Source organism: Myxocyprinus asiaticus, chromosome 33 (assembly GCF_019703515.2).
Source record: "Myxocyprinus asiaticus isolate MX2 ecotype Aquarium Trade chromosome 33, UBuf_Myxa_2, whole genome shotgun sequence".
NCBI lineage: Eukaryota > Metazoa > Chordata > Actinopteri > Cypriniformes > Catostomidae > Myxocyprinus > Myxocyprinus asiaticus.
Window position 1 is genome coordinate 15,234,271 of NC_059376.1, and position 13,847 is coordinate 15,248,117.

At 38.1% G+C, this 13,847-nt stretch overlaps 1 protein-coding gene across 3 annotated transcripts in view; it reads left to right on the forward strand.

The window, feature by feature from the left end:
* Window positions 1-13,847, forward strand: part of LOC127424539 (solute carrier family 15 member 4-like) — a 107,338-nt gene that overhangs the window by 40,928 nt on the left and 52,563 nt on the right. For all 3 annotated transcript variants that reach the window (XM_051669871.1, XM_051669870.1, XM_051669872.1), the window contains one exon: window positions 2,492-2,650. In XM_051669871.1, the coding sequence (XP_051525831.1) occupies window positions 2,492-2,650 (159 nt within the window). The remainder of the gene's footprint in view (window positions 1-2,491; window positions 2,651-13,847) is intronic.

A 13,847-nucleotide genomic window follows, 5' to 3' on the forward strand; every position in this document is an offset into this window, starting at 1 on the left:
TACAAAGCTGAGATATTCTTCTAAAAATCTTCATTTGTGTTCAGCAGAAGAAAGTTATACTCATCTGGGATGGCATGAGGGTGAGTAAATGATGAGACAATTTTCATTTTGGGGTGAACTATCCTTTGAAGGTCTGTACCGAGTGTGGTGGATGTACATTGAAAGCTGTAGGAGGAGTACTGTGGAGTCATAAATTTTGATCTCGGATTAGGGATTTTGATGAAACCCTAAACCTAGTTTGTAGAATAACAGTATGTTGGCTTTGTCAAACCAACATAACTAAAAGTGTATCAAATTGTTTTTTGTTTGTTTGGTTTTTTAAGTTATTTTTTTTTTTTTTCAAGAGCTTAACAAATATTTTATTCTCTATTGATTTTTAATTGTTATTGTTGTATCAGTAGCATTTCTTAACCCCAGTGTTTCTCAAAATTCATAGCACTGTCATGTAAAGATCCAGACAGTCTCCCTGACACAAACAGCACTTAGAAAAGGTCACCTGTGCCTGCAGACAGTTATAAACACTGGAATAAAGCAACCACACAGCCATCTCTCTTTTACTTCACTTTTTATCTCCGACCCTCACATTCTTCACTCCTGCCTCCACATCTCCTAATGGTGTGTGTTAGTTTCGAGCAGTGTTGGGTGTAATGCATTAAGTAATTAATTACTGTAATTAAATTGATTTTTCATTGTAAAATGTAAAGGGATTACTCAATTTCAGTAATTTAATTACAGTTACTTCTGATGTAATTGTGTTAAATACTGTATAGACTATAAAACAATTCTATATAAAACCATAGTGAATTTAAAATCGAAATTTAACGTCTAATGTTAAAATATATGTTTTCTAATTGAATGCAACCCCCTTAAATTCTTTGTTCAGTTCATGAATAATTTATTTGATTTTATATGATTTATTTGAAAGAATTAAAAGAACAGTTTCATGTCTATCCTTGTATGTTTCATCTGGTCTAGCTTGATAAGGGTTATAGAAAATAATTAGTAATAAGTAATAGTTACTTTTCAGACAGAGTAATTAGTACAGTAATCTAATTACTCTGTAGATGATGTAATTAGTAGTTAGTAATTAATTACTTAACCAACAGTAGTTTCGAGCAGGATGTAGTGAGGGCGTTAGTGTGGGATTGCGGTATGGGATTAGACTATCTCCCATGTGCTCCTTTTGCAGGATCCCTCCCTGTACTTTCTTGCTGATTTACCCTTGCACTCACACACTCTCTCTCTCTCTCTCTCTCTCTCTCTCTCTCTCTCTCTCTCTCTCTCTCTCTCTCTCTCTCTCGTCTCTCTCTCTTTCTTTCTATCTCTATCCATCTAGAAGCAAGAAGATACATGGCCTTACTGGGCTCAGTAAACGAGTCTGACAGTTGTGCCCACAAGCCATAATTTTAGAAATGACAAGTTTGAGGTGCCATGAAATTATCAATGTCAGCCAGCAGGCAGCCAGCACTCCAGGTCAAAGAAAGCGATTTGATCTTCTCTTCCTCTTCTTCTACGTCCTTTCTACCTCCTCTATCTCTCCTGAACTACTACTTCATCTTTTATTTTTTTCTCCTCAGCCCCTTCACTTTCACTCCTTTCTTTTTCATGTCTCTCTCTCTCAGTAAATATTTAGGAATGAGTGCTGATTTTGGCAGTTGAGTAGGTGTTTTGAGTCACTCTGCTCTGCTGCCAGACCTTCAGCTTAGTGCTACGGGTGTACACACGCACGCACGCACGCACGCATGCACACATTCACCTACTTACTACCAGACACATTGTAGTCAATTAGTCCCACTTTTTAGCTGATGTTTTGTTGTCTGATTTGTAGAGTTTGTGTGTTTTTTTTGTTTTTTGTTTTGGTCTCCACAAGCATAGTAAAACCTGAAATGACCTGCATTTTTGGAAACCTGCTTGATAAACATATTAAATAAAGACTTAAAGGGATAGTTCAAGCAAACATGAAAATGATATAATTATTTACTCACCCTTATGTTTTTTTTTTTTTTTTTAAACCCCATATGACTTTCCTTCCTCCATGGAACATAGCAAATTCACCATTCACTTTCATTGTATCAGTTTTCACAAAAAAAAATCTTTCATTGCACCTTTTTACATACAATGAAAGTGAAGGGAAAGTGACCTCCTTTTGTGTCCCATATAAGAAAGTCATATGGCTTTCAAACAACATGAAGATGAATAAATTATGTGAAAATCTAGAAATGCAAAAATATTTGTGTGAGAGTTCAGGGGTAATGGAAAGTATGCACCATGGATCTGCAAGCAGCAAGCCTCTTACAAATGAAACTGCTGTGGAACATGTCATTGTTCAGCCATGATCTGGCCTTTTCCGCATGACCATGCTTTCTGCTCTTATTCTGGGTGTTCTTGTGCATAGTGTAGAGTGCCTTGGATGGCTTTGAGGCTCTAATCATATATTCTTTGCAAACTTGGGACTTTGATCATTGATTTCTGCATCTTCTTGTGCTTGTAGGTCTGGAATTTGCCTACTCCGCAGCTCCACGGTCCATGCAGAGCGCTATAATGGGCCTGTTCTTCTTTTTTTCTGGCATTGGCTCCTTTGTGGGATCTGGACTTCTGGCTGTCGTCTCCCTCAAAGCCATCGGCTGGATGTCCTCACATAAAGACTTCGGTAAGAGTTGTGTGCGAACAAGTTTGTGCCTTCAAGAGTTTGAACCAGCCATGTGAATAGCACTGCACACCAGAAAGATCTGGGATGAAAGAGATGTAGCTCACTGTAACAGGTAAAGATGGGCAAGGAGGAGGCGGGAACCGGCAGAACAGTCAATGTAAACTTTAATGACAAACTCAACTTAAAACAACATAAAACATAAGACACACAGCAGCAGCCACGTCTCTCTCTCTCTCTCTCTCTCTCTCTCTCTCTCTCTCTCTCTCTCTCGAACTGGCATCTCTGGCTCCCCTTTATCTTGCTCTCCCGCTGATCAGTCGACTCTGCGCTGGCCGTGCACCTAAATACCATTGTATTTGTAGTAAAACCATAACAACCACAAATTATTATTTGTATTTGTAAATATCCCTAAATCAATCAGTGTTATGTTCCATCTTGATGAAAGAAATCAATGATGAAAGATGGTTCTGATCAGCATTCTGTTTACATGTGATTATTGTAATTATGCTGAGGATCACACATTTCAAGCTCTATGACATTATGAGGTGAGCACATGTACTTGATGGACGATGTTTGTGTTAGATGTGCGTGTGCACGTATGAAGGCTTGAGCGCAGTCATCAATAACTAATTTCAAGAGGTGAGTGCCCATTTAGCCACTGTTTGTGTAAATGTGTGTGTGTGTGGATGCGTTTGTTTTTGTGTACCCTTCCAAATAAAAAGGTGTAGTGTTTTGTTGGTCCACTGAATAATTGATGACTAACAGGAATCAGACAGAAGAGATTTCAGCACCCAAACACAGATACAAACATTGCGGCATTGTTGTTTAAATATTGTTGCCTTGAACTACCAATGTCCTATTGATTTTCATTTTTGCATTTATGTTAAGAAACTCAGCTTCCATTTTCTTAGAAGGCCATCTTCAATGTGCTTTAGCAAAGGTGCACACAATATTTATTGTGCCATACACTGTGACAGTCGTATTTGAAAGGACTATCTGATGGGGCATAGGATATATTAGTACTAAATAAGTCATCTGTCATTTGGAATTTGACAGCTTATTTTAGACATGAATATTATTATTTTTTTAATCATTCTTAGCGAACATTTTGATTTTCACTATTTACTTTATATAAATATCTTATTGTGCATGATTCATCAATTATTCTGTAGAATTTATTTTTTAATCATAACCTTGCATCAAAATGTAACGATCTCAGGAACAACTTCTCAGTTGACGTAACCAAGGCCAAACTGGCAGAGACAAATAATATCAAGTCATAATATTGTAGCCTAACATGTTTAATCCCCTCCCACTTTTCATGATCCAATCCAATCCAATCCTGAGGGATAAAATCAAGTACCGCTCTGCATTATTTCCTGCTTACTTATTTTTTACTCAGAAATACTTTGCACTACAATGCGTTACAAAAGCCATTTTATGTTGTCTTGGCACACCAAATTTTTTTTTTTTGTGATGACTTTTAAAAACAGTACATGAAGTTATTAGAAAAAGGTACCCATATTGGTCTTATTTTTAAGTGCATGCTAACAGATGGCCGTGTCATAATCGGTTTGTAAATCTGTCGCTGCTTAGGCGACAAAAGTGACAGTAGATTAATGTGATTTCATCACAGTGGCAGTTCAATGGTCCAGATGTACTCCCACCTATTGTGTGTATCAGAGGTAATGAACAGTTTACACACAAACTGCTTAGTGCCCATTAATACAGCAGACCCAGACAGGTGTGAGGGATTTCTGCCAGTGGCAGCAGAGAGAGAATGTGCATATATGTAAATCTGTCCCTCCTTGCTTGATTTGTTTGGCAAGCATCATTGGGATATTAGTGGGCCTTTAATATGAATTATATCATACATTCCTATTCTTTTTTTCCATTTGCCACTTTTATTGTGTAAGATAGCAGAGGGAGGATAGAAAATGATGGGAAGAAGAGGGGACAATAGGATCAGGATGTAACGCGAGCCAGACTAGAACTTGTAAATCCCACATGAACTGCATGAGCTCAATATGTCAGAGCATGTCCACTTGGCTACAGCTCGAACATAATCCTATTCTTGCTATCTTCTGTATTTTCTTACCTCCTTATCTAAGTGAAAAAGGAGGAAGGGTATCGGAATATAGCAAATGTTGGACTTGAAACTTCATTGCCAGCGTGACCACCACAGCTCAATATTTCAGAGCATATGTGCTGAACGCTAGGCCACGGCTCCATAATAATCCTATTCTTTACATCTATTTCCTCTCCTCATCTTGGTCAAGAAGAAAAGTGAAAAAGGCATGAATTAGACGTCCAGGTACAGTATCTGATAGTGTCTGATTCTGAACAACAGGAGTTGGATAGGATTGGTTTCTAGTAGTTCATATTTATTTTCCGACCACCAGCGTAATGTTGTGCTTTATCTCTATTGGTTACTCCATTGCTGTTCTCTCTCCCTGTTTCCATGTGGTGTACACTGCAGGAACCTGTAGAGAGAGCGAGAATTGTGCACTGTCGTGCCGAGAACTTTTAAAGTATATGTACACTCAAAAATAATCCAAGCCTGTGGCATGCCTGCAAATGCATATACATGTGGGATCAGACGACCAGGTATTAATCACTAGCTGGAGGGCCTGATTACACAGCATTCAGCTCTGTAACACTGCTTCTCTTACCTGTTTACACAGATTTGATTATTCTCCCAGAAGAATGTTTAGCAAATCAAACTTACCTCTCAGGTGGCATGTAGAAATGAGTTGGGCATGCTGTCTTACTTTTAAAATCCAACAAAACTTGATGAAGCCTCTTTAAAGCTGGAGGCCATCGGCCCACAGAGCTAGCAGCTACTGCTCGCACAACACCACTGATTTAGGGATGATCATTTATCAGCACAGAGACAGCAGAGAGCTTCCGTTGTCCCTGGAGGCTAGCAGCTGTAATTCTGCAACCCGCCGCACATCTATGCTAATGCGTCGCTGAATTTAGCGTGCTAATGGCAAAAGACAGATAAAAGAAAAGCTCACAGAGACGTGTTGAACTTGGGGGATCTGCGTTCACTTATTCACTAACCATCCGGAATCCAGTTTAACCTGGCACTTAATGTTCTGAAATAGCCCTGTGCCATGAATATTTCAAATAAGTCATTGTCGGTGTTTATAAGGAAAACACGCCTCCTTTCCATGTAAATTAGGCTTACTGTGAGACTGTGCCTTGTTCACAAAGCTAAACTTTATTTGCCAGGTGCAATAAATGTTACTTATGAGTTGACAATTACCACTAGTGGAAAGCAGGTTTTATTTAAAAGAGGTGTTTGTGTACATTTTCTAGTGAACATGGCACAAGTAATTCAAAGAATGATGATAAAATAGAGAAGACGGGACATACAGTACATCCACATGTGGTGTTTTTGCGCTAAATGCACAAAATATACTTGACTGAATTTTAAATCGCAGATTGAGGTGCCTGGATCACAGCGGTTGAGTGCTATGAAGTCCCAGTGAAGTATGCCAGATTGCAGTAGTCTGCTGCACAAATTTCATACAACAGAGATTTTTCTGGCATGTTCGTGCCATTATCTGATTTACATAATTCCCTTTGTGAACCGTGTGCTAAAACAACAAAAACTGTGTGTGCAAATAAACAATGCTAATAGAGGGTGTAATTCATTCGTGGTGAATTCCCCCCATGGTGTTACCTTCCACTAGTTTGGATCTTCTCAATCTGTTTCATCTGGGAACACAAGTGCTATCTATAAGGTGATTTTTCCTCTTCTTTGAATGAAAAAGTGGTTGCACAAGATGTTATGTGTTTTTTGTAAATGTGCCCTTTATAACAAACTTCCTTTGGCTCTGCTTCCCAGAACTTTTATTACTTTTCAGGCAACTTGTGATGCAGGCTTTGATAAGTGCTTTCAGAGACATTTTCCCTCGTTTTTTTATTTTATCTGTGGGACTGGATGTGTCACCAGTCTCGTTTTGGCTCACGGTGTTGGTAAAAGGAATTCTTTCAAATCTTTTCTCTGCCCTCCAAGGGAGCTTCTCCCTTTTTCTTTTTTCAAAGAGGTGAGCCTGAATGTGCTGCCTGTCTGATCTGAGGGCAGTTTAAAAACATGCAAAAAACCACGTGGCCTGAAGACATGACCCTCACTTCCTGGTCTAGAATCAGGATATGCCACTTACAGAAATGTCAGTGTTTTAATCAAGGGCAAGAGTTTCAGGGAAGAGATGGGGATATGTTCAGTGAATACACCTTTCTTACCTTTTGTCATATTCAAAGGAGCACCTGCCAAGGAATACAGGTGAAAGCAAAGAGATGATGGCGAGACAAAAGAATGGAAATGTTTCTATCAAAGTTTTTGTGAGAACCTTACTGAAACTTAACTCGAGTCATTGAACAAGTCTTTATTGTTTAACAATTAACATCCCCCCTTTGACATGTAAAGAACTCCTGTCTGGCTAGCAAATTTTCTTTAAGAATCCCACTTATAATAAGGCATGAAGAGATGGTTAAAAGGAAGCCCTGTTTATTAATTAGGTAGTTTGAACTCCATACAACTCGCATTCTGTGTAAAGATGAAGTGCTGCATAAAAGGCGTGCTAAAAAGGTACTAGTTTTACTTTGGTTCTCTGTAAATTCTGCATTAAAGCCATCTTAAACTTTGCCGCTTTCATGACAGTCAATGCTCGTATAGTTTTCTGTGAGCTGTGCATAGGAATCAAGTCAACTTTTGAGTCCAACCTGGTCTCATAGTGAAAACATGACTCTATGTACATTTTTGCAAAACTTGTTATACGTGTCTTCAGGCACAATTTCCCGCAGTTTCCAGGTGAAATAAACACTAGATGCGCTACAACAACTGTGTGTTTTATTCACTTTCACTCAAATCATGACTTTAATGACTGATTATGACTTTACAAATACTTATTTTTCTCTCTATTACTCAGACCCTGCTATTTTATGATATTGACACACTTTTACTTTTAAAAAAACGATACATTTTAATGCTTGTATTACAGATCCACCTACATAAATACACTTATTCTGACATGATTAGCTTGTGCGGTAGCTCACCTGATAGGGCGTTGGACTTGGAGTCGGAGGACCACAATTCAAGTCTAGTCATGAACTCATAAAAAGCGGCATAAAATTATGTGGTTGGTTCAGAAATTATTTTTTTTAATTTTGCTTCTGCATTTTAAAACACTAATGGTTAGATTTAGGCATTGATAAGGTAAGGATGTCTTTTTTTAACATCTCATTTATATTTTAAAACACTAATGGTTAGGTTTAGGCATTGGTTTGGTAAGGATGTATTTTTTAAATGTGTTATTTATATTTTAAAACACTATTGGTTAGCTTCAGGCAAAAGTTTTATGTTAGGTAGTGTTTTAAAAACATCCATCTAAAATTCAACTTAAAACCTCGTCTGAATACGACACCATTTTACTCGCTTTTGGCGCCCCCAGCTGGACTTTTCACTGGAAACCTGCAGCCAAACATGTTGTATAGCACGTACATTTTGAATTGCAAAAATTTTGTCATGTTCACGTTAATTTCATGAGATCAGGCTGTTTGAGTCCTTTATACATATGATTGTTATTCCTGTGTAAAAACATTTGTCAATTCCGAGACACATTAAAACAACTTAAACACAGCTTTTCATGGTGAACATGCTGCTTCAGATGTGACATTTGGGTCACCTTTTGGATTGGATTGAGAGCCGTCTTTAGACTGCAAAGTGAACGGAAATTACTGAAATATTCATCGTCTTTTTTGTACAGAATCTTTGTTACATCCCAGTTAGTTTACATAATGTTACTTTAATATATTAATAACAAAGTGTAAATATAAATGGATCCAGAAAATATTTGCACTGTAATTACTTGTAATTCATTAGTATTAGTCAGTGCTTATTTATACACAGTAACATGATCACCAATATAAAGTGTCACCACATTTTAGATTGTCATTTTGTTTGTGTTTCCACAAAGCATATAGCTTATATTCATAGTTTGGACACGTGTTGCTGAGAGATTGCCTCCTAGACAAGAGAGCCATAAAATATGAACATCTCTGCCTTTGCAGATCCTGACAAATGACATTGAACTCTGTGTGCTGACTTGTGTAATCTCCTGCAGAAAGCCGTCAAAGGCATCAGGGTGAACAGTGCAGAAATATTGTTGTTGGGCTTAGCACACTCTGGTAGAGTTGAGAAGGGGATTGGGTGAATTGATATAATGTGAACAACTTTGCTATTTGTTAGGACACATTTCTGACTGTCGGAGGTGAAGACATCTGCTCCATCCTCTCTCCCTGCGTGATCTGTCCCTGTCAAAGAGACATTTATTGAGATTCTTCAAGTAGGAGAGAGAGACAAAGGGGGTAAAATGTTAGAAATATAATGAGTGTCCGAGACAGATGGAAAGAGGATGAGGAAAATGAAACCTTTGTTGTCACCAGCCTGCCAATCATTTGTGGGGCCATGTCTTTTATGGGCAGCTCTTGCTTTGTCTTTTGCAGATGTAATTGAAAAGCCTGCAAGTGTTTGGCAGTTTGATGTATCTCTAATGAGGAAAATGTGTCCAACAAAAGCACTAAGAAGTGAATTAAGACGAACCGAAAAAAAAAACGAAAAAAAAAATTTACTTCCGAAAAATGGACTGTTACGTATTGAGTGTGTTTGTTTGTTCCAATAAGTGTTTCCTTGCACTAATGTTCTGTGATTTATAACCTGTGTGTGGTAATCCCTCTCTAAAGAGTGCTTCTGTTCCCACAACCGATGGTGTTTGATATTTTAACAGGCTAGAAGATAAAGTTCAAATCACAATTTCCTTAATGAAGTTTCTCTTCCTTTCCTCCTGACTCTAAGCCCACCCCTGTGTTAATTAAACCAATATCAATCCCTCAGCGTGCTGTATAGCGATGTGTTTGGAGGCTTTTATTGATCAGCAGACTCACTTACTCCTACATGTTCATGGCCGGCCATCTGAGCAGTTTGTTTTACTTCTCCAGTATATATTATTCAGGAGGAGTGAGGAAGCACAGCAGACACTGCCAGAACTCTTAGGTCAAGTGCAGTGTGTGTGTGTGTGCTGGTCTATCTGTGTTGGGCAATAGAACTGTTTTTTAATTGAGTGTGAGAGGCCTACTGTCAATTTATGAGAGAAACCGAAGACTGATCAGAGGAGTGTGAAGTAGAAGTAAAAATTAACACCAATGTTCAATAAATAACTGCATATATTTATAATCACAAATTAAGTAATACAGTTTATTAACCTAACAGTGGGCTGTTTTTGGTTGCCAAGCAACATAGCAACTTGCCACATTAATGTCCACCTTTTTCCTGACTTCTCCATGGGAGGCGCCATTGCAGCTAAGGGTCTGGATAATTATGTGCTGTTATAGGGTGTTATAACAACTTCAGGTGGCTTAAAGACTACTGGAAAATGAATGTCAATACGATAATACCCCCAAAAGCTGCCAATGCCGAAACATTCACAGTCGAACCAGATTTAATAATCAGAGGTTGCATTAAACTAATTCTCCATCACTTGCCTTTTTTTAAAAACATTGACAGATAATTTCTAATACTGTCTGTCATTTTGGAAGATAACAAAGATGAAAAACATTTAAACCAAGCCTTTGTTTTATTAATCATCTTTACAGGGTTCATATCTCATGTCGCACTGTGAGTGCATGTGAATGAGGGACAGACAGAGTTGTTCTCGACAGAGTGCGTGAGAAGGCGGCACTTGTTAATGCAGAAATAATGCAAAGATACGTGTCTCAAATCGGAAGATTTTTAAATGGAACCTATTATGAACATACGTCCTCTTTTCACGGACATGTCTTCTTTTTTTCGAACCTTAATAAGTGACCAGTCGGGATTTCGATTCCTTAAATGTTCGCGATTTGGCTGTTTTCATATTGAACTGCTCAACAAAAAACGTAATTAGATCTAGCGCATCATATACGTGAATTCTTTCTCTCTCTCTGCGTGATGTCTGTCTCCTCTCTCTCTCTCTTTCTCTCTTTCTCTCTCTCTCTTTCACACACACACACATACAGGGTGCGCGCAGAGAGCGCTAGAGCCCAGTAACTTTACCACGTAAATGTGTGTGATTTTGTACTTTCTATTCAGGGATTGCCGTTGAAACCAAATGTCCACATGCGGCCTTTAGTGAGAAAGGGATTTACGTTAAGTAAACACAGACTGTTCACTCATTTTTGACTGTTAGTGATATTTCAGTGCTTGGTAATGGGAATAAGCTGCAAAACGGAAGTCTGTAGCATCCGCATTGGAAGAACATGCTAAGCATAATGGGTAATTTTGCTGCCTGTGGAAAAAGGTGGATAGATGAAGTAAACCATGACGTCACACAGCAGGCAACTGCAATTTTAATAATCTGTTAAGCATTATATAACTTAAAATTATGTTTGTAAATATTAATTAAAATTGTTATAAAGACATGTCTTTGTTTTTGTTTTTTGTGAAGAAATATATGTAGGCTCTTTTTAAACTACCTGGGGCTTTAACTTGATTCAAAGACCTGCATGATTTAGCTGTTCATGTAACAGGTTGATGAATACACATCCTCATACATTTAACACGCTTCTAAAGCTTGAGAAATGTGGCATAAAAATGAAAACCATTATTAGACATGCAATATGTGTATTTACGGCTTAAATTATTGGTCCACAAATAAAGTAATAATGTTTGACTTGAATATTCCAACATAATGGTTTTGATTGAACAAGTTAATTACTGAATTCAAAATAAATGCAGACATATTTTAGAAGTATTATATCATTTTTATTTGCATAAATAAAGTTTGTACTGCGGTGGTAAAGACTGGGTCCGTTTCTTCCCTTCCATGATGGTACAAGATCATTGTTAGATCATATCTGAGCACAGTTAGATCATATCTGGGACAGTAGTTGCCATTCGGAGTTTGTGCTTTTCTTTCACACAAAGTTCACCAACAGCAAATGCCAGGCAAATGGGTATTCTTAGAGCAGACCATATCAATGACTGTGATCCATTAAATTATGTCAAATCCTGAGTTTGTCCTGATCCACCAATTCTGATGGAAATTTAAAGAACCCTGTGTTTGAGCTCCACCAACAGCACTTTTGGGCCATTTTCAGCTTAATTTGAACAAAGCACCATTTGAAAGCAGTTCTTTTCAGGTGTACCAAAAGAACCCGAAAGTGCCACCACTGAATGTTTTGTTTTTAAATGATAACATCATGTTTAGAATTCAATTACTGTGCAGTCACAGGTGTGTGTATACTCTATTGGCTAATTTACAACAACAACGTCGCTCAACCTCCTGTTTTATAAAATGAGAATTCTTTTAATTGTATTAGCCTGTGAGTTTGTACTCTATATGTTTGTGATGAACTTCGAAAATTGACCATTCAGCTTTAATTGGTGCAGATTTTATATTTTAGCAAATGCCCTTATTTTGCCCCTCCCCATGGTTAAGTACATCATTACTTTCCCCTGTTCACCTCTCTGCAAACCTTTCTTTATTTTCCTGTTCCTTAATTGTGCATCTATCTCTCTTATCTTGCCACTTCCTCTGACCTCATCTTCACTCTACTCTCTCATTTCCCTGCTTATTCCACTTTTTGAAGGGTGGATAAAAGGTCTTTGTCGGTTCTTCATTTGCATGACTCTTTATGCCTGATGATACGTGAGCCACTTTTAATGGAACTGCCTTACACATGCAGTGTGGGCAAAATTAATTCCCTGACAACCTCTTTTACTACTACATCTTTAATTTTCCACCTTCTCCAATTACCCCTGATAAGCCCTCACATAGGACATTTATACCGTTTGAAGCACACGTGATAAATACTGATATTTGGTAAATGAACACAAAGATCAGCATGTGTGTCATATGGAACGGCATGCCAGGGAAAGGTTAATAAAATCGTTACATGATGAACTGCAGAGGGCATGCAGCAAGACAAATGCAGTTGTCGGGCCCTGTAGAATGAGACTTCCATGTTTCTTCTGTAATCTTGGTGTAGCGGCTGTATAAGACTGAATGTGTAATGTAACGTGAAATGAGGGCATGCAGACTGTAACGCTACAGTAGCCATTCATTGAACTGAGTATGGGGACTTAAATGAGGCACCTGAAAATATTTATATCTGTTGAATTTGGAAGGAGCTGGGTCCAGAATTAACTTTTTGCGACATTTACATTTATTTTATGCCACACCTGCCAAAGGTGGTTACATTGAAATGCACAGGGAAAAATTATGGGATTTGCAACAGTTTGTTCTTTGCATATTAATGGCCAGTAGCACCAGTCATTGTGACATTCACAGAATCTTATATGAGATGAGATGGTCTCCATCTCTCAGTAAAAAGTGCACCTGTCACAAAAACATGAAGACACTTTGTCATTTTGTTTCTCATATTTGGTTTTTGGTGGTTTATTGCAAGGAATATTCCACATTTTTAGAAGTTCTGTTGAATTGTTTTTAGGCAAACATTCAGTGGTGAGGATGTTTTCTTTAGTAGACAATTTGTATGTCTTTTGTTTGAATCATGCATATCTCTTACACCAGCAGGGCTCAGATTATAATTCTTACAGTTAGACTTTAACCACGTAATGTTGCAGTTCCTAATAATGTTACTGGCCAACTGGTGAGTAATGTAATATTTACGCAGCAAAGCCAATTTTAATTCGCTTGACAATTGTTCATTTTGGACCCTGGAAGGAGATTTTTGAGATTTAATGAAAATCGGTGCACAGTGAGGTAATTAGGTTAATTCATGTTTAACATTTTGCAGCAAGATTTGATTTAGCTGAACATTTGTATCCTATAATGTTCTCATTCTTTCTCTGCCTCTACCTTTTTTTATCCTTCCTGTCTCTTTCTCTGCTTCTTGTCTTAGCCTTGCATTTTGGTGTGGTGATCCTTCTGTTTGTATTAGCATGCTTACTGTATGTCCTGTTTGAGATTCGTGTCAGGCTCATGCAGTTGTGCTCCAGTAATGGTTATTTTTCCATTACAGCCCAAACGTCACCAAAGCTGCTTCAGCTGCCACTTTCCTGAGGGAAGTGTGAGCAATCTCACCCAAGCATGTCACCGTGATATATCTCCCCCTCTGTCCTTTGACTGAGCATTCTTTATGGCCTTGCCTTTCAGGGAGGCTACTGGCACCTCCACATCCTGCCAAG